We start from the raw sequence: 22,848 nt of genomic DNA, 5'->3' as shown, positions 1-22,848 counted from the left end.
AAGATGTTCATAGGCTGACTGTGATGTCCCCTGTCATTAATACCAACACTAATGAGAAAGAAGTACACACCGATCTCCTTGAGTTTGAGGCCAGCCTGGTCTGTAGTGAGCTTCGGCCAACCAGGGTTACGTCCACAGGAGACTCTCTCAAAAACACTGCTGTACAGCTGGGCGTGGTGGCGTAGACCTTTAGTTCCAGCACTTGGGAAGCAGAGGCAGGTGGATCTCTTGAGTTTGAGGCCAGCCTGGTCTATAAAGCTAGCTCCAGGACAGCCAGGGCTACACAGAGGCACCTTGTCTTGAACCCCACACCCCCCTCCCCAAAAACAGAAGGAAGAGAGCCTGTCTCAAATAAGGTGGAAGTCAAGAATTGTCGCCCTGAGGCTCAGCTCTCACTCCACCTGCCCATGCACACACTTACACAAAGACCCTGGGTGAGCAGCACGGGCCGGTAACCCCAGTACTTAGGAAGCTGAGGCAGGAGGATTGTTGCAAATGTGAAGGCAGCCTGGTCTACATATGATAGAAAGTCTTGTCTCAAAACAAAAACAAAAACAAAAACCCATAAATTCTCCCCAAACCTAACCACTGAAGAGGCCTCCATGCTCTGGACAGAAGATGCACAGCCTGTTAGTTAAAGCAGAGACTGTGATGCTTTCGTGTGAGCATTAGCATCACTGCTGTTACTAATGCGCTGAAGCGGATTTATGAGGTAGGAAGTTTGGCGAAATGATGTCTATCAAGTGCAGAAATCAAACACTGCAATAGCACGATGAAAACCTTGTCATTTAATTAGATCTGCCACAAAAAACCATTAATCTTGGCTGCCTACCCACTGGCCTCCTCCACAGCCATCTGCCTTCATATGCACACAGCACAGGGACCCAGACGTGCACCTCCCCACACGACCCATGGGAAGGAGTGACATGAAATGGACTCAGCCTCCTCCACACAGAAGGAAGAGCAAGAGTAAAAATACTTTATAAAGACTTTTGTGGAGCTATTACCTCAGGTGGAGTAAGGGCAGAGACAGGGGTGGCGCACAGTGAGGTCTAGGGATCTCTTAGAGATCAGAATCTGCCTGGGGAGCACCCGGAAGGGGGCTATGTCTAAGGGGCTGGGATTGGCTAAGCTCAAAGTTTTCTCAAGTGTACACATGGTGGTGAGGGGAACTAAAAGTCCTTTCTCCTCCATCTCTAGTTCCAGATTGTGGGCGCAGAGCTTCGGAGGGAACAGACTCGGTTCTCCCAGGATTCCATCTGATCCCCAGAGCTTCCAGCAGGCAGCGAGCGATGAAGGTGGCCATCTTTCCAGGCACTGCCTGTCCCTCCCGTGCTCAGGGCTTCTTGTCTCCACCTGTGAGCACCAGGGCCTGCAGGATGTCAGACAGCGACACAATGCCCTTGACCACATCGTTCTCATCCACCACTACCAGACGGTGAACCTGGCACAGAGCAACAGCAAGTAACCTTAGTTAGTGCCAGCATCAGCTCTCGGGCCACGCCCACCGGCTGCTTTGTGGCTGGGCTTCCTACCTCGGCTTCCACCAGCCGGTTAATGATGGTCTCCAGAGTCTCATGCAGGTAGCACTTGAGGACACCCTCGAAGTAGTGAGACCGGTGCTGTAGAGCTTTTGTCACAGACACATCAAGGTTGTTGTAGGTCTTTTCCGCTGCCAAATTCTGCAGGTCGGGGACAAGCTTGAAAGGGAACAGTCCCCAAACCCTGGACCACCCCAACCTCAGCAGAGGGATTGAGGGCACTCCTCAAGTCTGCTCACAAGCCGCAGCCAGCTCAGGCAGCCTCTGCTCGGGCTGGACTGAAAGCCCAGCAGCATGCAACACAGAGGAGGCCCCTTCGGCCCCCTCTCTATATCCTGCACCCCCTCCCCTTCCCTACCTCCCAGCCCCTCCACCGTCACTCACGATCACATCGAACTTGGAGTAGATGTCTACCACACGCCCTAGGGAGACAGAGGCAGCTCAGAAAGCAGTAAGAATCTGATAGCCAGGCCCACCAACCCCCTAGGATCACCACCTTCCAGGCTGAGCTGCGGGGAGAGCAGGTGTTCTCAGCGCCACCTGACCCCCGCAACCCCGCCCCCCTTTATCCCAATCTCTCACCTTTCTCATCCACCACAGGCAAGGCAGAGACCCGGTGCTGCACAAAGATGCCTAGAGCCACATAGACAGGCGTGGTGGTGCGGACCATAGCAATATTGGCATAGGTGCCAATTTGTAGCTCTTCCAGAGACTTAGACATGAATTCTGGCTTGGGGAACTCAGTGATCTGAGGAAAGAGTCATCAGGTTTTGGGGGCTTCCGTACCACAGCATGAAGTGGTCGTCCTCAGCACCAAAACCACTGCTTGACTTTTAAGGCCCTCAGACCACAGGGAGATGCCTCCAACCCAGCACCTGAGACGTACGACTGGGTTTGCGTGACTTACGAACAGCTTGAGGAACTTGAGGATGCGCTTGTGAGTGAGGATGTACAAGGTGTTGCCTGAGCCTGGGTCAATCACTGGAAGCCTGTGGATCTTGTTTCGAATTAGTGAGGAGACAGCATCAAACAAGCTGTGAGAAGGCAGAGGTCACAGTCAGGTCCCACAGCTCCTTAGAGCGTGTTTACAGACAGGGAAAGCTCGAAGCCAGGAGAGGGGCAGAGCTCAACAAAACAAAACAACCAGAAAGCATGGCTGAGTGCACCAGCAGGAGACGCTCTCTCAGGCTCCTGCGCTGGGTCTCCAGGTGTTCAGGAATAAACACAACGCCAGAACTCACCTGGCATTTGGAGAAATGCAGACGAGTGGCTTAAAGGAGTCCTGTAGGTACACCTCTGAAGAGAAAAGGGAGAGTCACACAACACCGGCAAACAAAAGTGTTCCCCAGGCAGCTCTCCTTCCACAACCTCCGACTCTGTCCGTACCTCTCCAAGTCTCTATCTTGTGCTCTTCCAGCTCATAGATCTGCACCTAGAAGCAGACACCAGACCTGACACTTGTTCTCCCTTCTCCAGAGGATGGACCCAAAGGCAGGGGGCGTGGCCTTGGTTTGGGGCGTGGCTTTTGTTTGGGGGCACGGGTCCCTTACCAGGGCCGACTTATAGTACCGGTGCAGGATGTTGATGAAGTCAGTGATGGTCAGCATGCCTAGAAGACAAGACAAGCGCCCTCAGCACGGCCCACAGCTGCTCTCCCTGATCGGCAGAGATGACAATCAGCGCGTTTCGGAAACTTCCGCTTACCCACAAAACTCTGCTTCTTACTGTCCCACAAGGGGGCGGCGCGAACACCGTTCGTCACCAGGGCAAAGAAGGCTTTCTTTACCTATGGCCAAAAGAACAATATCCTAAGGGACCCATAGAAGGCGCCGCTGTAAGAAAGAACGGGTTTGTGGCATGGAGGGAAGTGTGACGGGCATCTAAGAGGGGAGGGGCTCTACCCACCTGCAGGGAAGTATCAAAAACCACCAACTTGGAGCTTGTGGGAATCAGGTCATAGCAGCGATGGGACTTCATGAAGGAGGTATACACACTGTTGTTCGATTCCGGGGTCTCTGCACAGGGTGGGAAAGTTGCAAGAACTCACAATCGAAAGACAGTTCTAGTTTCTCAACTTTTGGGGGGGTTGTTTGTTTGTTTGTTTTCAAGACAAGGTTTCTCTGTGTAGCCTTGGCTGTCCTGGACTCACTCTGTAGACCAGGCTGGCCTCGAACTCACATCGATCTGCCTGCCTCTGCCTCCCTGGGCACTGGGATTAAAGGCGTGCGCCACCCCCTCCAGCAATTTCTCAACTCTTAAAGAGATTGTTTTTATTGTTTCTTGTCTTTTCATAAGCATTTTTCTTTAACGTATTTTCACTTTTTTCTCAATAAAGATGAAATATCAAGCACCCTTCTTTGCAGTTGTTGAAGATGACAGGTGGAAACGTACAGTTCCGGCAAGGCCATTCTAACAACACTAACTGCTCAATCAACTCGGCCAGAACACTCAGCGTCACCCTATGAGGCAGAATCTCAAATGGGAGAGCCTGGCTAGGTTTTTCTCCATTCTTCTGACTATGCATTTTGGTTTTTGGTTTTTGAGACAGGGTTTCTCTTGTACTCCTGGCTGTCCTGGACTGGCTTTTAGACCAGGCTGGCCTCAAACTCACAGCGACCTGTCTGCCTCTGCCTCCCGAGTGCTGGGATTAAAGGTGTGCGCCACCTCCCATTTTTCAAGACAGGGCCTCTCCATGTAAGCATGGTTGCCCCGGAACTCTATGGAGACCAGGCTGACCTTGAACTCCCAGAGACTCACCTGACTGTGTCCCAAGTGCTGGGATCACCACCACCCACTCTACACCTCTGAATTTTCACTGGCCTGTTGGTAAGTACTCACCTAGTGTTGTAGGTGAGAAAATGTGCAGCGCAGTTAAATGAACTGTTCAAGGTCATACCACAAACAAACAAACAAAGACTTCTAGTAATTTTTTTCTCTCAGTGCTAGGGAGCACACGTAGGGCCTTGCAATGCTAGGCAAACACTGTACCACCAACTGTACGCCCAGGCCTTGATGTCTGGGATAGCTGAGAGGCTCTCAGTCCGGCTGCTCCCCAACTCAGTATCAAGGCCAGACCCTGCTTTAGCCTCTCTAGTGATGGATTACAGACATCACCACACATGGCTCCTACCTGTTTCATCAAACTCATACGTAGCCAAGAAGGACCTTGACCTGGCCTTCCTCCCACAAGTGTGTAACAACACGCCCACCCAGCAGGCAGGGTATTTTTCTTGAGGGGCTTTAATGGTGGTTTGGTTTTGTTTTGTCCTTAAACATTTTTACATTTTTATTTATGTTATGGGTGTTTTGCATGCATGCCTGGTGCCCACAGAGACCAAAAGAGAGCACCAGGTCCCCTGGGACTGGAGTTACAGATGGTTGTGAGCCACCACACAGGGGCTGGGAATTGAACCTGGGTCCTCTGGAAGAGCAGCCAGTGCATTTTTGTTTTTAATTTGGGGTCTCGCTATGTAGACCATGCTAGTCTCAAACCCTCAGCCCCCGAGAGCTGTGGTCACAGGTGGCACCTCCACAGGCCGACTGTCCTTCCTCCTGCATCGCCGGATGACAGGCTTGCACTGCTGCTTTCTGACCATCATTCCTGAGGACGACAATGCTTGGTTCTCTTCCCAAACTAACACCAACAAGTACCTCCCATTTTGTAGCCCTCACTTCCAGGAGTTAAACCCTAATGCTGGTGGCCATCATAACCATTTGACTAAGCATATCAGAGCTTAGTTAAATAAGAACCTTTTTCTTGGAGCTGGAGAAATGGCTCAGTGGTTAAGGCCATATGTCGCTCTTCCAGAGGTCCCAAGTTTGATTCCCAGTAACCACATCAGGTGGCTCATAAGCACCTGTAACTCCAGCTCCAGGGGCATCAAGAAACCTCTGGGCTGTGTGGGCACCTGTACTCCAACACACACACACACACACACACACACACACACACTTGGAAACAATAAAAATAAATTTTAAAAACAAACTTTTTCTTTCTTTGGTACTTTCTATTGCCTCTGGAATTAAGAGTGGTCTTACTCTTTTGTTTGTTTAAATTTTCTATATGTAGCACTCACAACTAATTAAAGCCCCAGAGTCTACTCACTACTTGAATCTCAGGAAATTCAGAATTTAGAACATCAAAAGATGTCTTTTCAGCCAGGCGTGGTGGCACACGCCTTTAATACCAGCACTGGAGAGGCAGAGGCAGGAGGATCACTGTGAGTTCGAGGACAGCCAGGGGTTACACAAGAAACTCTGTCTTGAAACATCCCCCCCTCAGAAAAAGTGTCTCTTTAGATCTTCTGATGTCACCTTGCCTTTTCCCTCACAGCGCCCTTGTTTCTCGTGTGCCATGTTTACACACTTTACATCGCTCCCTTGGCTTAATAGATCTTCTAGTAATTCCCCGAGAAAGGCGGATGTACAGAAGCACATTTTTTAAAGATCCAGTCGCCTGTAGCTATCTCCGTCCCCTCATCCTCCTTTGATTTATAACGTGGGTGGCTACCGGGTGCTGTGTTGGAATGAACTCTCCTGCAGCGTGGAAGGTGCTGCTCATCGCCTGTAGCTGCCAGTGCTGCTGTTGTTTCTAACTCTTGCAAGCTGTTTTTCCTCTTTGCAAACTCAGAGGCTTTGAAATCTGCTTCTCCTGGGTACACCTTTGTCCACTGTGCTGAACAGTTGGTGGGTTTTCTTTCCTTCTTTTTAAAGATTTATTTATTTAAGTATAGTGCTTTGCCTGCATGTACACCTGCACGCCAGAAGAGGGCACGAGATCTTATTATAGATGGTTGTGATCCTCAGGACCTTTGGAAGAGCAGCCAGTGCTCTTAACCTCTGAGCCATCACTCCAGCCCGGTAGGTTTTCTTTCAATAGGAAAAGTGATGTTTTCCAGTTCTGGGATGCTGCCAAGTGTTTATCTTGACTATATTCTTCCCTCTGTTGTGCCATTTTTCTCTGTTACTCTTATGATTCAGACAGCAGGATTTCTACACTGATCCTTTCAGATGTGCTGGGACTCCTTTTTGTTTGTTTGTTTTTTGTTTTTGAGACAGGGACTCTTGTGTAGCCTTAGCTGTCCTGGAACTTGTTATTAAGACCAGACTGGCCTGAAACTCACAGAGACCCTCCTGCGTCTGCCCTCCAGGTGCTGGGATTAAAGGTGTGCATTACCACATGGAGAAAAATATGTTCTTTTTCTTGACTATGTTAATTAGTATCAAAGCTTCTGTCCCCTGTGCATTGGCTTTCCCTCCACTTGCCCTTTACCATTACGTCCTTAGGGGACAGGGGGGACAGTTTGGATCACCTTCTTGACTTTCTCTAGATATCTGTTAAGCCATGGTTTAAAGCAGGATTCGGGGGCTGGGGCAGTGGCTCCATGATGAAAGGCTTGCCCCAAGTGTTAGAACCTGTGTGAAAGCCGGCTAAGGCTCAGCACAGACAGAGGACCCCAGGGCAAGCTGACTGGCTAGACAGCCCGAACTGCAGAGTCCTCGGTTTGGGGAGACCTGCCTCAGTCAAGAAAGTGGAGGAAGACAATGGGACTGAAGGGCCACAAGACATGACGTTCAGGCTCCCACGTGCACCCGTGGCACATAGCCGCCTCCCACCTCTCCGCGCACACAGAGACACAGGATTCAAATTCTGTTTTTGTTCATTTTATCTAAATCGTATCCTAAGTGGAAACACTTGAGCACTGACTAGAGCTCTAAATGTATAACTGGGTCTTGTTGACTGTAAGCCATTTTGAGAACCCCTAACACTTGCAATTATAAGTCTTCCCGCCAAGGGGTGTCTAGTGACTCTTTAACTCTGGGCCTGGAAGACTGAAGTCTTTCCCACTAGTGCTCTGGAAGCTGTACAGGGGAGGCTCTACGCTCAGCTTACTTCAGGTTCTGGCTTTCAGTATGTACGCAAGCCCCTCCACACCACAGCCCCTCTGCCTGGGTGGGACAGTAGCGCAGCAGTGTGCAGCGAGGCATTCTGTCCTGGGAGCCTTGTTTCTTACACTCTTTTTCTTTCTTTCTTTCTTTCTTAAAAAAAGATTTATTTATTTATTTACTTATTTATTATGTATACAGTGTTCTGCCTGCATGTACACCTGCAGGCCGGAAGAGGGCACCAGATCTCATTGTGGATGGTTGTGAGCCACCATGTGGGTGCTGGGAATTGAACTCAGGACCTTCGGAAGAGCAGCCAGTGCCCTTAACCTCTGAGCCACCTCCAGCTTTCTTGACTGGTAACTTCGACGCACTATGTGTAGACGGCCAAGTCATGTAGCTCTCCCCCATGGGCCTCCCGACGTCCAACTCCCACTCTACACCCTCCCCTGTGTTCCTTGTACAGGTTTGTTCTTTAGGGTGGCTGTGTGTGCGCGTGCATGCGTGCAGGTATCTATACATGCCACGGCATGTGAGGACACCGTGCGGGGTTGGCTCTCTCCTTCCACCTCTACATGAGCTCAGGATAACAAACTCAGCTCTCCAGGCTTTTGAGGAGAGCAACATTATCCGCTGAGACATCTCAGCAGCCCAGGATTCTCATTCTTATGTTCTATTTCAGGGTTCTCTGCCTGCATCTATTATGTTCATGCAGTGACTGTGAAGGCCAGAAGAGGGCGTCAGATCACCTGGAACTGGAGTTACAGACAGGCCGGTTGTGATCTGCCCTAAGGGTGCTTAGAAATGGACGCCAGGACCTCTAGAGGAGCAGCCAGTGCTCTTAATGGCTGAGCCACCTCTGAGCCCTGGTTTTGCTTTTCAAATGGCTGAAGGTGGGTGTAGGCACTCAAGCCTGCCATGCTAACTGGAAGACTTTATCGTTTTCAAACATGAAAATCCAACTTGCAGCTACCAAGACAGCTTTAGACACCGCGTGATGACACACTGCACCGAGTTAGATGCCACTGTTTTAACCCAGAAGCCCATACACATAATGAATTTGGATTTCCCGACTTAAAAAATATTTTAAATCAGTTTCCTAATTTAAAAATGCTACAGATTTATATAAAAATCCAAATTCTCAATTTCTTTACAAAAATGAGATCTGGCAAAAAAGGGCCTTAATTGAGCAGATATAGATAGCTGTTAGCTGTTGTCTCTTTGATTTACAAGTTGTTAACTGATCATATTTAGTCCACCTCATCTACTGGATCCACATAAACAGCTGAGTCCCTGCTGCTGTCTTGGAGCTGCTACAGACGTGCTCAGAAACACACAGTAAGCATGGGTGCCATGAGAAGGCGTACCTGGGTATCTGGATGGTGTGACACATGGCAGCATTGTTTGTTCTTCAATACAGGGTGTGGTGGTTTGAATAATGGCCCCATAGGGGGCTGGAGAGATAGCACAGTGGTTAAGAGCACTGGCTGATCTTCCAGAGGACCCAAGTTCAATTCCCAGCACCCACATTGCAGCTCAGAACTGTCTGTAACTCCAGTTCCAGAGGATCTGACACCCTCACACCAATACACATAAATTGAAATTAAAATTATCAAAAAAAAATTAAAGAACTGGCCCCATGGATTCACATTTGAACGCTTATGGAGTGACACTGGGTAACACTAATGTTCACTGTTGGAGGAGGCATGGCCTTGTTGGAGGAAGTATGTCACTGGGCTTCCGGTTTCAGATGCCCAAGCCAGCCCTGTGTCTCTCTTCCTGCTGCCTGGCCATCCTCCAGCACCATGGCTGCCTGTGAACAGCCATGTTTCCCACCACAGCAATGACGGACTAAACACTGCACTGTAAGCCAGCCCCCTATCACATGTTTTCCACATAAAAACTGCTGTGCTCATGGCGTCTCTTCACAGCGACAAAACCCTAAGACACAGGGTTTCTCTGCGTGGCCATGGCTGTCCTGGAACTCACTCTGTTACTGGGCTGGCTTCGAACTCACAAATACCTACCTGCCTCTGCCTCTGAGTGCTAGATCACTTTTTCCCCCCAAAACAAGGTTTCACTGTGTAGCCTTGATGGTCTTGGACTTGCTTTGTAGACCAGGCTGGCCTCAAACTCACAGCAGCCCACCTGCCTCCACCTCCTGAGTGCAGGGATTAAAGGCATGCGCCACAACACCCATCTTGGATCACTTTTTTTATACTTAAAATTTTTTTTGAAGATTTATTTACTTTACATATGAGTACTCTATCTGCATGCACACCAGAAGAGGGCATCAGATCCCATTACAGATGGTTGTGAGCCACCATGTGGGTGCTGGGAATTGAACTCAGGACCTCTGGAAGAGCAGCCAGTGCTCCTAACCACTGAGCCATCTCTCCAGCTCCTACTTAAAAATTTTTTGACATGTATGTTTTGGCTGCATGTATGTCTGTGTACCATGTACATGCTGGTGCCCGTGGAGGTCAGAACCGGAATTATAGATGGTTGGGAGCCACCATCTATAATGGTGGGTGCTGGAAACTGCACTCAGGTCCTCTGTGAGAACAAGAAGTTTTCTTAAACCCTAAGCCATCTCTCCACCCCCTGCACCTTCTTCAGATGTCTATTAATCCTTGGTTTAAAACAAGAATCCGTGGCGGGAAGCCTTGCCTGGAAAGTGTGGGGCTGGAGTGTGAGTGCCAGAGCTCACATAAGGGCTAAGCCAGCAGGGCCTGTTCTGCCAGCACTTAGGAGGCAAAGATGGATCCCAGAACAAACTGCTTGGCCAGATGTCAGAACCAGTGAGGCCCTGCTCAATCAGTGACCTGCAAGGAGAGGGACTGATCAAGGAGGACACTCAACATCAAGTGTAACTCTCCACATGCACACGCATGTACATGTACATTCACATATATACATGGGAAACACAGGATTCAAATAATACACACAGATGCACAGAAGCACAAAATTTTAAAGAGATAGCACAGTATCCAAAAAGTATTATTAAGACCTATAGCCAGGTGTGGTGGTGCACACCTTTAATCCCAGCCCTAGGGAGCCAGAGACTCTGTGAGTTCAAGGCCAGCCTGGTCACAGATTAAGTTCTAGGACAGCCAGGGCTACACAGAGTAACCTTGTCTTCAAAAACAAAATAAAACCAAACAACCAAACAACAACAATACAACAGTGGTTTAAACTGTCCCCCTACACCAAATATACAAAAAACTATCCAAAATATGCCAAGCACAGTACAAGGAAACAACCCAGAGGGAACTGGAGGGAAAGTCAATGTACAGGGAAAAACCTTGATAACCATGAGACATACTCAAGTAAAGACCATTTCATGAGAAAAACAGGTGTAAAACATACTTTTAAAAAAGGAGAATTTGGGGGCTGGAGAGATGGCTCAGAGGTTAAGAGCACTGACTGCTCCTCCAAAGGTCCTGAGTTTAATCCCAGCAACCACATGGAGGCTGACAGCCATCTATAGTGAGATCTGGTGCACTTTTCTGGTATGCATGAAAACAGAGCACTTGCATACATAAAATAAATACAAAGCTTTGAAAAGGTGGGGGGCACTGGGGAGAGAGGACTCAAAAGAGCTGTTCTTCTAGGCCCTGGGGTCACTGTGCACCACAGGCATGGTGCTTTACAACTGCCTGCTAGCTCTAGTCTCAAGGGCTGTGACGCCCTCCTCTGGCCTCCACAAGGACTAGGCACACACAGGTGCACAGACAGACATTGAACCCAAACACCCACACACATAAACAGCTGTTAGGACACTTGCCTGGTATGCATATGGGCCAGTCCTACAAAGACTGGGAATGGTTGTACTTAGGGGGCGGAGCCAGGAGACCAGAAGTTCAAAGTCATCTCCAGCTACTGCAGAGGCCATGGAGGAGTGCTGCTTCCTGGCTTGTTCAATCTGCTTTCATAATTTTGTTTTGGTTTTTCAAGACAAGGTTTCTCTGTGTAGTTTTGGCTGGCCTTGAACTCACAGTGTTCCACCTGTCTCCGCCTCCTGAGTGCTGGGATTATAGGAGTGCTCCACTGAGCCCGGCCTCAAATTAATTTATATAAAAGAAAATTGTGTGTGAGTGTGCTACCACACCTGGCTCAGCATCATCATCATCATCTTCTTCTTTTTTTAAAAGATTTACTTATTTATTATTATGTATACAGTGCTCTGCCTGCAAGAGGGCATCATACCACACTAAAGATGGTTGTGAGCCACCATGTGGTTGCTGGGAATTGAACTCAGGACCTCTGGGGCAGCAGTCAGTGCTCTTAACCTCTGAGCCATCTCTCCAGCCCCTCAGCCTCATCTTTTAGAGGCATTCTCTTAGTTGAGGCTCCCTCTCAGATGACTCTAGCCTGTGTCACACTGACACAAAACTATCCAGCACAGCTACAAATCAAATTTAAGTTCAGGCCGGCCTGGGCTACAGGAGACCAACAGACAAACAAACAAAGAAGCAAACGAATGAATGAATGCCCCCTAAGACACGTGACGGGCTCAGTATAGGAGGCCCACGGTCTCAATACAGAGGATCTGATCAGGGGCTGGTCAGCTGGGGAGCCAGAAGAGAGTACTGGGGGGTCCTCTACCATTCCCCACCCACTCCTTGGAGGCAGGGTCTCTCCCTGAAGATGGAGCCCATGGTTTTCCCACTAAGCTGCAGCCAGGGAGCCCCACTGCCCCCTCTGTCCCTGTCCCCCCTTGGAGTTTGGGCTCTGGAATGTGTAGGACACCTGGCTTGTTAACAGAGCCATGGGATCCGAATTCCAGTGCTCTAGAGTGCACAGGAAGTGCTCTTAAAACACTGACCCACCTCTCCAGCCCCACTGTACAATCTTGCAATGTATGCTCAGTCTCTGTTTTAATCTTTTGGGAAAATATCTTAGTACAATAAAGACTTTATGTCTCGGGAAGAATAAAGAGTGCGCTGGGCAAGATCCGTTCCCAGAGAGCCAGCCCACTGACTCCTTCATTCAGCTATGCCAGGTAAGCAAGTGCTCTAACACTGACCTCCGTGCCCAGAAACCCTGCCTTTTCCATAGGAGAACCCCAGGCGACTCAAAATTGCAGCTCCAGACAACGTTCAGTTTCCTTTTTTCAGCTGACTCCTTGGTGAACGTACCTTGGAAGTGCTCGTTCTCTAGAGCTGGGGCACTCTCTACACCAACCTGCAAGACAAGAGAAGCACCGTTACCTTAACCGAGACTCCATTTCAGCCCCACATTAGAAAAAGAGGAAATGGGGACCATCATTATGAATTTGAAGCTAGGCCAGCCTGGGCTATACAAGCAAAACTCCATCGCAAAAAGCCAACAAAAAAAAAAGGAGGCCGTTATGGCTCAGCGATACAGATAGTGGTAGAATATGTTTAAGGCCCTAGCTCAATGCCCACTACTGTTTAAAAAAAAAAAAAGAAAATAGTAGTTACAAAGGGGCTAGTGAACAAATGGTTTCCTTTTTTAAAAAAAGCACTTCCAGACTCTTCAAGAAATAATATTTTGGGCTGGAGAGATGGCTCAGAGGTTAAGAGCACTGGCTATTCTTCCAAAGGGCCTGAGTTCAATTCCCAGCAACCACATGGTGGCTCCCAACCATCTGTAATGGGATCTGATGTCCTCTTCTGGGTATGTGTGTGAAGACAAATTATCCATATACATTAAAATAAATAAATTTTTTTAAAAAAGGAAATGGTATTTCAGTTGAGTAGGTGGCACCTATCACTTGGGAGGTGAGGAAAGGAGATTCAGGTTTAAGACTAGTCATGGCTAGACAGCATGTTTGAGGTTAGCCTGGGCTACATGAGACTCTATCTCAACATCCCTCAAAAAAAGAGAGAGGGACCTTTAATCCCAGCACTTGGGAGGACGAGGCAGGTGGATCTCTGTGAGTTCGAGCCCAGCCTGGTCTACAAAGTGAGTCCAGGACAGCCAAGGCTACACAGAGAAACCCTGTCTCAAAAAACCAAAAAATAAAAAAAAATTTTAAAAAATTTAAAAAAAGAGAAAGAGAAAGGGGGGAACTATCTCATTTAGTTTTTTAACAACCCTGAGGTAAACACTGTTATAAACAGAAACACTGTTATAATAGAAAAATGAGACCCAAAAGTCAGTAGGTAACCTGTCCAAACTCACACAGCTGCTAAAGGGGGAAGCAGGGACTTGAACACATATCTATCTGGTTCCAAAGCTCATGTTTTATGTAACACACTGCCTAATGAAATAGTAGGTGTTTTTTGTTGGTTGGTTGGTTATTTAAGGTAGTGTTTCAACATGTAGACTATGCAGGGCTTAAACTTAAAATCCTCTTTCTTAGCCTCACTAGTGTCAGGGGATGGTAACAAGTGTGAGGCCAGCCTGGTCTACAGAATGAGTTCCAGGCTAGCCAGGGCCACACAGTAAGACTGTCTAAAAAATCATAAAACAAGAGTTAAGACTAAAATATCTGAGCTTACAGTTGGTGCCAAAAGGTTCCCAGAGATCTACTTTATTAAAAGAAGAAAACAGATGGTGTGGCATCAAACACCCGTAATCCCAGCACTATGAAGGCAGAAGCAGAAATTGGAGGCCAGTCTGGGCTTCATAATGAACTTGAGGCAAGCCTCAAACCCACATAAATGCCCTAGGCAACGCTGCTTTTTACAAAGACTTCCAAGCATAGCTGTGGCCCTCGAATCATGGTCCTAGCCCTCACTACTCAGAGAGGGCCATGTCTACGGAGATGCAAGCAGCAGACCGTCCCACCCACACAAACAAAAGGAGCATTTGCACCTGGGAGCCTTGAGTTCTCTCAACACCCTTGGGAATCAAAGGGTTTTCAGGTTTCCTTTCCTAAGAAAGTCTGAGATTAAAGAGATCTTACACAGAAAGACAAGCACTCACAGAGCTCTCTCAAATGGAACATTCAGAAACTGTACTGCTGTCTAGGAACCCAGAGGAATCATGAAAATGTGTCTCTATCAATACTTTGGCTCCATCTGCTCTGGGTATTGTCCCTTATACAAACTTAAAAAAATTACTTCTCTCCCAGCACTTGGGAGGCAGAGGCAGGTGGATCGCTGTGAGTTTGAGGCCAGCCTGGTCTACAAAGCGAGTCCAGGACAGCCAAGGCTACACAGAGAGACCCTGTCTCAACAACAACAAAAAAACCACACTTATCAAAACGGTCTGGCATGTTAGGCAAGGCTATCGGACCAAGAACAGACTCCTTAAAACCGAGTAGGGCTCTTCCACAGTGAAGACTCACACTGTTCTCAAGCTGCACGCAAAGGCTGCTTCCCAAAGTGATGGCACCCATCTCACGACACACACTGCACTTTGCTACAGTTACTCTGTGCATTATCTACGCAAACAGATTATAAATTCCCAGAAGCCTTCAACTATCTTATACTGTGTATATGGCTCCCCTAACATAGAGCATTGTGCATAATTTACAGTTCAAAAAATTCTCTAATAGTGATGTAAACAGATATGAACAGAAACCTAAGACTGAGAGATGAAAGACCTGTCCAGCTAGAGACACAGATACCGATGTAAGAGTCGGACGGGGTGCAGTTCCTTTCCTGTTGATGTGGTGAAATACCCTGATAAAAAGCAGTTTGCAATTTGGCGGAGGACAACTCCAGGTGACAGTCCATCACTATGGGAGGTCACCGCAGCAGGAGCTTCATGCACAGGGCAGAGAGCAACGGGTGTCTGCACTCTCGTTTCCTTGCTTGCTTGCTGCGTTGTTTCATTTCTCCATTCTTACCGTCTTGGACCTTCTACCTAAGAATGTGCTGCTCGGTGCAGGCTGGTTTTCCCGTATCAATTAACTAAGACAACTCTCCACAGACATGTCTGCAGCCCAATCCAACGTAGATAGGTAACCCCTCACTGAAATCTTCCTCTCCGGTGATTTTAAGTTGTATCAAGTTGACAAAGCTAGCCATCAGACACAATTAAACACAACTTTATCCTTCTGCCTGTTTCTCCTCAAGAAGGGGAATTGGGGCCACTCCGCTCTTGTTTGTTTTGTTGCTCTTGTTTTTGTTTTCTGAGACAGGGTTCCTTGGCTGTCCTGGACTCTGCCAACCAGGCTGGCCTCGAACTCAGAAAACCGCCTGCCTCTGCCTCCCGAGCGCTGGGATTAAAGGTGACCAGTTCCCTCTTCTTTTAATAAAACAGAACTAGGGGCTGGAGAGATGGCTCAGAGGTTAAGAGCACTGACTGCTCTTCCAGAGATTGATGGATTGATTTTTATTTTATTTTATTTTGGCTTTTCAAGACAGGGTTTTCCTATGTAGCCTTGGCTGCCCTAGAACTCGCTTTGTAAACCAGGCTGGCCTCCAACTCACATCGATCCACCTGCCTTTGGGATTAAAGGCGTGTACTACCACACCTGGCTTTATTTATTTATTATGTACACAGTGCTCTGCCTGCATGTACACTAGTAGGCATCAGATCACATTATAGATGAGCTAGGAACTGAACTCAGGACCTCTGGAAGAGCAGTCAGTGCTCTTAACCTCTGAGCCATCTCTCCAGCCCAAATAAATACATCTTAAAAAAAAAAATAGCCAGGCACGGTGGCGCACACCTTTAATCCCAGCACTCAGGAGGCAGAGGCAGGCGGATCGCTGTGAGTTTGAGGCCAACCTGGTCTACACAGCGAGTCTAGGACAGCTGAGGCTAACAGAGAGAGACCCTGTCTCCAAAAATCAAAATAATAAACAAACAAACAAACAAATAAATAAAACTGGACTGAGAGGCCTGTGTACTGGTGGCACGGCTGTAATCCCAGTCAAGCCCAGGAGGTGGCGCTCAAGGACTGGGAGCACAAGAGCAGCCTCAGCTACAGAAAGAATTCAAGGTTAGCCCCCGACTCAAAACAACAAAACACCTAAAACAAAACATCTCAGGGGGCCAAGACTCTATACCTGTACTACACAAGTGCAAAGCACTATTACAGAGACAAAGGCTAGATCTGACACCGAGACAAAATGGCTTTTCAGACTCCCGGCCTACGTTTCCAGGTGTGTGCCAACCGCTTGTTACAGAGGCTATTTTTAACATTCAGTTCTTCTTTCTGCTTCCCTTAACATCGAAGGGCTTTTGACGTTAAAAATATCCATCTCCGTTGGCTTTCACAACCCTGGCCTCACCCTGTAGCACCTCGAAGTTTTTCTAAACTTTCACTGAATGCGCTCAATTACAGAGGCCACCGTCTTGGGCACCCAAGGTTGAGTCTTGCGCTAAGCAGCTGCAGCTTTCTCACTACCAGTCTCCTTGCCCCACGCCTATCGCAATCTTTGCTTTGTGCTTTGACCAAGTTCTATAACCAAAGCAGCTCATTTGAAGATTTTCATCTTCAGCCACATAAAAATACTTTCCAAAGCTTGCAAGCCGGTTCATTGAGTAAAAGAGCTTACCCCATAAGCCAGATGACCCTAGTTTGATCCCCAAATCCACATTAGGGTAGAAGGAGAAAACACACTCAGGAAATCAGCCTCTGCACCCCCATCTTTCTTTCTCACACATACACTTCAAAATAAAAACTCAAAACTTACTTTTTCTTTTTTCTTTCTTTTCTTTCCTCTCTCTTTTTGTTTTTGTTTTTTTTTTAGGGGGGTTTGGTTGTTTTTTTTTGTCTGTTTGTTTGTTTTTGGTTTTTGGTTTCTCTATGTAGCCTTGGCTGTCCTGGAACTCTCTTTGTAGACCAGACTGGCCTCGAACTCACAGTGATCCGCCTGCCTCTGCCTCCCAAGCACTGGGATTAAAGGCGTGCGCCACCACATCCGGCAAAACTTACTTTCTTAAATGGTTCAGCCTATTCACAGAAAGCTGTTAAGGATGTTCTTAAAAGCACATTCACTGCCTTGCTCATAAATCTTCCGCGGGCTCCCTGATTACAAAAGTTTGAGCTGGGAGTGATGGGTGCATACCTATGCGGAGGCAGAAGATCTAAGCTACCTACAGAGACCCTGTCTGAAAAAAACCAAAAGTGTGTGTGTGTGTGCATACATGAGAGCAAATTCCAACTTGGTATTAGTCAATTTTTCTCACACCATGACCAAAATCCAAAGTTTCAACACCACCAAGCCATATATTCTTCTGCAGTCTGTAATGGGCTCCTAGGCTCAATGTACTTTTCCTTTATGCTTTCAGTTTATCATGATGGTACTGACTGCGGCCTACTTAACTGACATCTCTCCCCCTGCCTCTGTTTCCCTCCCTCTCCAATAGAAAACAAAGGGCTGGATTTGGAAATACATATAAAGTGGCAGTACATAATAATTATAGTTTTAAAACATTATAACTACAGGCCGGGCGTGGTGGCGCATGCGCCTTTAATCCCAGCACTCAGGGAAGCAGAGACAGGTGGATCTCTGAGTTCCAGGCCAGCCTGGTCTACAAAGTGAGTCCAGGACAGCCAAGGCTACACAGAGAGACCCTGTCTTGAAAACCCAAAACCATTATAATACATTTACAAGTTAAAAAAAAAGTATTGTTTTAAATTTAATGTAATTAGACTGCTTTCGCTTAAAATACTCTTTCTCTGTAAAAACTAAAACTTTGCGTGGATGACCAATTGCATACACACCACTTTACCATTGTATCTATTTTCTCTACTCCTCTGAGACAAAGGCGGGACGCAAAAATTACTCTGGGCAAGTAACTGACTCAAAGAAGAGGAGGAAAACATTCTAAGAGTGAACCTGCAGGTGTCACACGGCCACACAGCGGGAGGTATGACAAACCCCAAGCTGCCTACATAGGATTTTGGTTAAAAACCCGTGGAGCAGGAAGTCGATGGGAGGGCTTTTGGAGTGGCATAGAAAGGCTCCTGTGGATAAGGCGGGTCAAACAAGTAGCTTGTAACCTGTAGCATCTCTAACAAGTGCCTGGGGTCTGCCACTATTGGTCAACGCTGCTCGCCAAAAATTGTCAGCAGGCATGCATAGCGTCACTCATCAGGACACGACCTAAACTTGTCCAAGGGACACAGTGGCCTCATAGGCTCCTTCCTTCACAGAAACCTCTTCTCACGAGCTTATTAAAAGAACGGAACCTCGCTGGATGCTGTATTGTCCTTCCATGCCAAGAAATGCAGTAAACAGTCACACGAACGGGATCCTGGAGCTCCCTGCATGCGGGGCTCGCTCGCCTAATATGCGGGATCACAACCACGCAAACTTCTGAAAGGGTTTGAGGCACTCACAGGCAGGAGGCCAAGATTACCGTGGAGCTCGTGGGCTGCCAGCTCACAGCCTGCTCTCTCAGGGTACCAGGGACCCCAGGCAGGCACGGGTGTGGCCCAGACCTACACGAATGGCCCACAGAAGCAGAGGGGAGTCGGGGACTGCAGCGTCAAGCCCCGCCCGGCCCACCCCGTCCTGGTGGGGGGGGTCCCTGGCTCCACAGCGCCCCCCGCCGCCCTCCTGCACCACTCACCGACTCCATTGCAAGCGCCAGCCAGTTCCTCGGCTTAGAAAGCTCCCTCGCAGCAGACCCCGCCCCACATCCGGTGCCTCACGCCACTTCCGCCTACGTCACAGCATCGCAGCCGCAGGGCGGAAGGCGGGGAACCCACCCTTCCGGCACTGGCTGAGCCTGGCTTGGATAACCTCCCTTCCCCAGGTCTCCAGGACCTTAAGATCTAGCTAACGGCGAGGGTCACGGGACAGAGGCGCTTGTATTTAAAATGTTCTTTTTTTATTTGTCGTTTAAAAACAAACTTTGAAGAAGCAAAATCCAAAACTTGCCCTTTGCCTCTCGCAACATAAATTATGTACAGTTCAGAATGATCGCTGATACAAAACATGCCAAGGACAGGGGCGCTGGGGGTGGAGGAAGAGAGAGCGCTTTAAAAAAGGGAACCATTTCATCCGTTGTTACGAAGGACCAACCTTGCTGTACAGGATACACACAACACAAAATAAAGTTCTTCACGGGATTCACACTTGTCAGCGATTTATTTTTTAAAAAAGGGGGAGGGTCCTGGAGGTGAGGGTAGAAGGTAAAAGGGAGAAACTGAAAATTGAATATGTGCAAGTGTAAACCAACCCAAAATACAAACACAGGGGGGTGGGATTCTGATGCAATTATACAGGCGGGGTACTTTAAAAAAAAAAAACCCAAAAACAAACAAAACAAAACAAAACCAAAAAAACAAAACCAACAACAACCAAAATTCCAACCTTGTAGCGTGGGTCTGAGTTATAGTTTATATAAAAATTAAAAACTGTACGGTTTCTTCACTAAGGTCTACAGGACTATCGGATACCTAGCATATGCTTACAAAGTCTGCCCCTTCTCTTTTCCCAGTTCTAAGGCCCACGCCCGGACCAGAGCCTGACTCACAGGAGACAATCTCCCCCCACCTGATGCTCTGTGGCTTTGGGGACAGCAGCCCAGTTTTCCCACTGTCAGATCTAATTACAATGGTTTCTGTGGGAGTGTGCTGGGGGCGGGGGGTAGTTGTTATTCTCTTAAACATTTGCAGCTTGAAACAGTTGAGGAAGCAGCTTAAAAAAAAAAGGCCAGAAAAAAACAAAAAACAAAAACAAAACAAAAAAACTCCCTACCCCCATCAATCCACAATCCCCCAAATTTAAAACAAAACAGAAACCTAAAATCACAACAGCAACCGTGCTCCCCTCCAGCAGGCCTGCCCATCTGCCACCATCCAGAGAATCTGGTTCTTGAAAATATTAATTACAAAATGCCCTTTGCCCACAGCCCCTAGGAGAGAACTGCATATAAGCTTCATTTTCATCCCCTAGCTCTTTACCAGAGAGGGGTCTGAGGCCTCACACCCCCTCCACCCTACCACCACCGCAGGAAGAGGTTCAACTGCAGCACAAGCGTGGGCAGAAAAAGGAAGGAAGGAAGAAGGAAGATGGGGGTCCCCCTGGGGCCAGCTCACTTTTGTGCGTTGTAACATAGTCCAACTATACAACTGGGGTGACACTCACCCAGCTTCTCTCTATACCCCCACCTTACAGCAGTCATAGCCAGGGGGTGGGGAGGGGGGGTGAGGAAAGGGCGGTAGGTTGGGTAGTGGAGGGGGCCCCCCCACAAGGGGAGCTCCAAGTGTCCGCCCCACACCCCCCTACCATTTATAAACTGGTTTTGTAAAAAGAAAATAGATATATTTATATAGAATATATAAAGCACAAAAATTAGTAGTTTTACATTTGCTCTCCCCGGGGGGTGGGGGAGAGGGGAGGGTTCTCACCTCCAGCCGGCTCCCCCGTGCCCCACAAGACTATGTACAACCCCATGTATAAATAGATAAATACCCCCCACCCTCCCCGCGCTGACACTAAGCTCCCCACCCCCACATCACCACCCATTCCCACCAGACCAGCAGCAGTTTGGTGACTGAGGGAAAGTGAGAGCTCTGGGCCACACCCTGCCTCATTGGGTATGGGCATGCCACTCAGGGATAGCCCTCACCCCACCCCCTACACCCCGTCCAGGGGCTGGGGGGCAAATGGGCTCAGGTTGAGGCTGGGAAAACAGGAGAGAGAGATCCTGGTCCTAGGTTTAGCACACCCCTCCTGCCTCCATGTCCAGATGGAGAAAGAAGTTCTAGAGCAACTATGGACCAGTCATCCCCAATCTTCATCACCATTTGCCTCAACCACCATCCCATGCCCATAATTAAAAACAAAGATGGATTTTTGTTGTTGTTATTGTTGTTGTTTTTCCTTCTCCTACCCTCCTTCCACCCACTAGAAGAGGGCAGTGAGGTGAGGGAGAGAGTCGGGGCAGCAGGGGGCTCGGAGAGGGTCTCACATTTCAAAACAGCAAAAAATCCAACACTTAAATGAGGTAGGTGTGGGTGCGGGGTCTCCTTGCCCAGCTTGCCCTCCTGGGCACCTGGATGCCTCTTTCCCGTCATGTTGCATTTGTCAGAGTGGAAAACAAGGAAACACAACCCATAGAGAGACAGAAACACAGAGGGAAAGAGGGAGACAGAGACAGATAGAGAGGGAGGGGAGAGGGGAGGGGAGGGGCAGGACCCGGCAGGCAGGGCCAGGCATGGGACCCGGCCTTTGGGATTGTCAAGCTTAGTCAAGTCTCTTTGCAGCCTTGAGTTGGGCCAGAGAGGTCGGTGGAGGCAGCAGGGCTGTGAGGCCCAGCCACACCTCCTCCTCCCTGCTCCCTGCTGCCTCCCAGACACTTCTGGGTAGTTCCCGGCCCACATCCCCCTCAAACCTGAGATGCCCAGCGGCTGCTTCTGTCTGTCCCCTCCTGAAGCTGGGGGCAGATGCCAGCCTAAGGGCCGGTGGCAGGGAAGAAGGTCGTCCCTGGTGCCCAGGGTAGGCTTGGCCTAGGGTCCTCCGCCCCAGCCTCCTGCTCCAGGGGCTCCGGTTGGCCGGCAGCCCCAGCCCTGGGTCCTGGCTCTGGCTGCTACCTCTCTTCCACCTCCTCCCTTTCAGGGAAGAGGTGGGCGTGGGGGGGTTGCCCCTGCCTGGTAGCCTCAAAGCTTCTTCTTAGTTCATCCATTTCCTACAGTTCCAGGCTCCACAGTGACAGGGGATCTTGTGCTGATCGTCCTCAAAATCAAACTGATAGTCATAGGTCAGCTGGAAAGACAGGAGGGCAGTCAGGGTGTGCTCGCCGGGGAAGGGTGGGGCAGGGGAGGCGGGTGTCCTCTCACCTCCTCTCCTTTGGGGATTCGGCGGCTGGAGATGATAATGATTTTGTCCTCCTTGTCAAATGTTACAACCTCCGCTACGCAGTTAGGGGCACAGGAGTGGTTAATGTACCTGGATGGCAGGACAGTCAGTCAGCGTCAGCGATACCAGGAGACACCCACAAAATGGCCAACCCGAGACACTTCAACGGTCCCTCTCTCACCTGGCAGGGCCTCCAGTCAGCGTAGCATCAATCACATGCTCATTGTTTATCCGGAACATGTAGATGCCTCGGTTCTAGAGAGGCAGAGGTTGTGGAAGGAACAGGAATGTCAGGACGCAAACCCAGGCCGCGGGCTTGTCCGACATGACCACCTTTCCCGTTCTCCTGCACAGCTTTCCAACCACCTCCTGCCTCCAAGCCTGGCCTGCTCCTCGGCACAGGGTGGACTTCCTACCACACCAGTCCCCCGCCATCCCACAGTACCTGTTCCTCATAGATTTTCTCCCGCCGATTGGCCACCTCATTGCGAATGATGGTGCCAATGTACTCGATGACCATCGTGTGCTTTTCTAGGTCCTTGGCTGCGTAGAGCCCTAGGCCCTGGATACGGGAGCGAGCCAGGTAAACATTGTTCTTCCACTCAGTGCGCAGGCGCCGGTACTGGGACGACTTGGAGTGCACAAACTGCTTGCTGTACGGGGTGCTGGTCTCGCCGGTGAAGGTGCTCTGATACGCCTTAGACATGCTGGTGCTGTTCAGGGTATGGGGCCTGGGG

The 22,848-nt window shown here is 48.9% G+C and overlaps 2 protein-coding genes across 15 annotated transcripts in view; both read right to left on the bottom strand.

The window, feature by feature from the left end:
* Positions 1-768: 768 nt before the first annotated feature.
* PRKAG1 (protein kinase AMP-activated non-catalytic subunit gamma 1) lies at positions 769-18,967 on the bottom strand. Of its 3 annotated transcripts, none has more exons than XM_084748251.1 (12): positions 18,876-18,967; positions 12,569-12,614; positions 3,447-3,556; positions 3,246-3,327; positions 3,092-3,150; positions 2,928-2,973; positions 2,783-2,837; positions 2,449-2,575; positions 2,124-2,289; positions 1,926-1,963; positions 1,536-1,682; positions 769-1,444 (listed from the first exon to the last, which is right to left on the bottom strand). In XM_084748251.1, exons 1-12 carry the CDS (start codon positions 18,882-18,884, stop codon positions 1,337-1,339), a joined length of 993 nt encoding a protein of 330 aa, XP_084604377.1. In that variant the 5' UTR covers positions 18,885-18,967; the 3' UTR covers positions 769-1,336. The 3 variants fall into 3 exon arrangements, with proteins under 3 accessions (XP_084604377.1, XP_084604379.1, XP_084604378.1); XM_084748253.1 differs by lacking the exon at positions 18,876-18,967 and adding an exon at positions 18,663-18,685; XM_084748252.1 differs by lacking the exon at positions 18,876-18,967 and adding an exon at positions 18,643-18,663.
* A 147-nt stretch (positions 18,968-19,114) lies between these two features.
* Positions 19,115-22,848, bottom strand: part of KMT2D (lysine methyltransferase 2D) — a 40,263-nt gene continuing 36,529 nt past the window's right edge. For all 12 annotated transcript variants that reach the window (XM_084748246.1, XM_084748248.1, XM_084748238.1 and 9 more), the window contains 4 exons: positions 22,557-22,842; positions 22,293-22,366; positions 22,093-22,201; positions 19,115-22,018 (listed from right to left, as the gene is read on the bottom strand). In XM_084748246.1, coding sequence (XP_084604372.1) covers positions 21,926-22,018; positions 22,093-22,201; positions 22,293-22,366; positions 22,557-22,842 — 562 coding nt within the window. In that variant the 3' untranslated portion in view covers positions 19,115-21,925. The remainder of the gene's footprint in view (positions 22,019-22,092; positions 22,202-22,292; positions 22,367-22,556; positions 22,843-22,848) is intronic.

Source organism: Acomys minous (genome assembly GCF_964271855.1).
Source record: "Acomys minous genome assembly, chromosome: 12".
Taxonomy (NCBI): Eukaryota; Metazoa; Chordata; class Mammalia; order Rodentia; family Muridae; genus Acomys; species Acomys minous.
The sequence above is the reverse complement of the archived record's forward strand: the minus strand, read 5'-3'. Positions and strand labels throughout refer to the sequence as shown.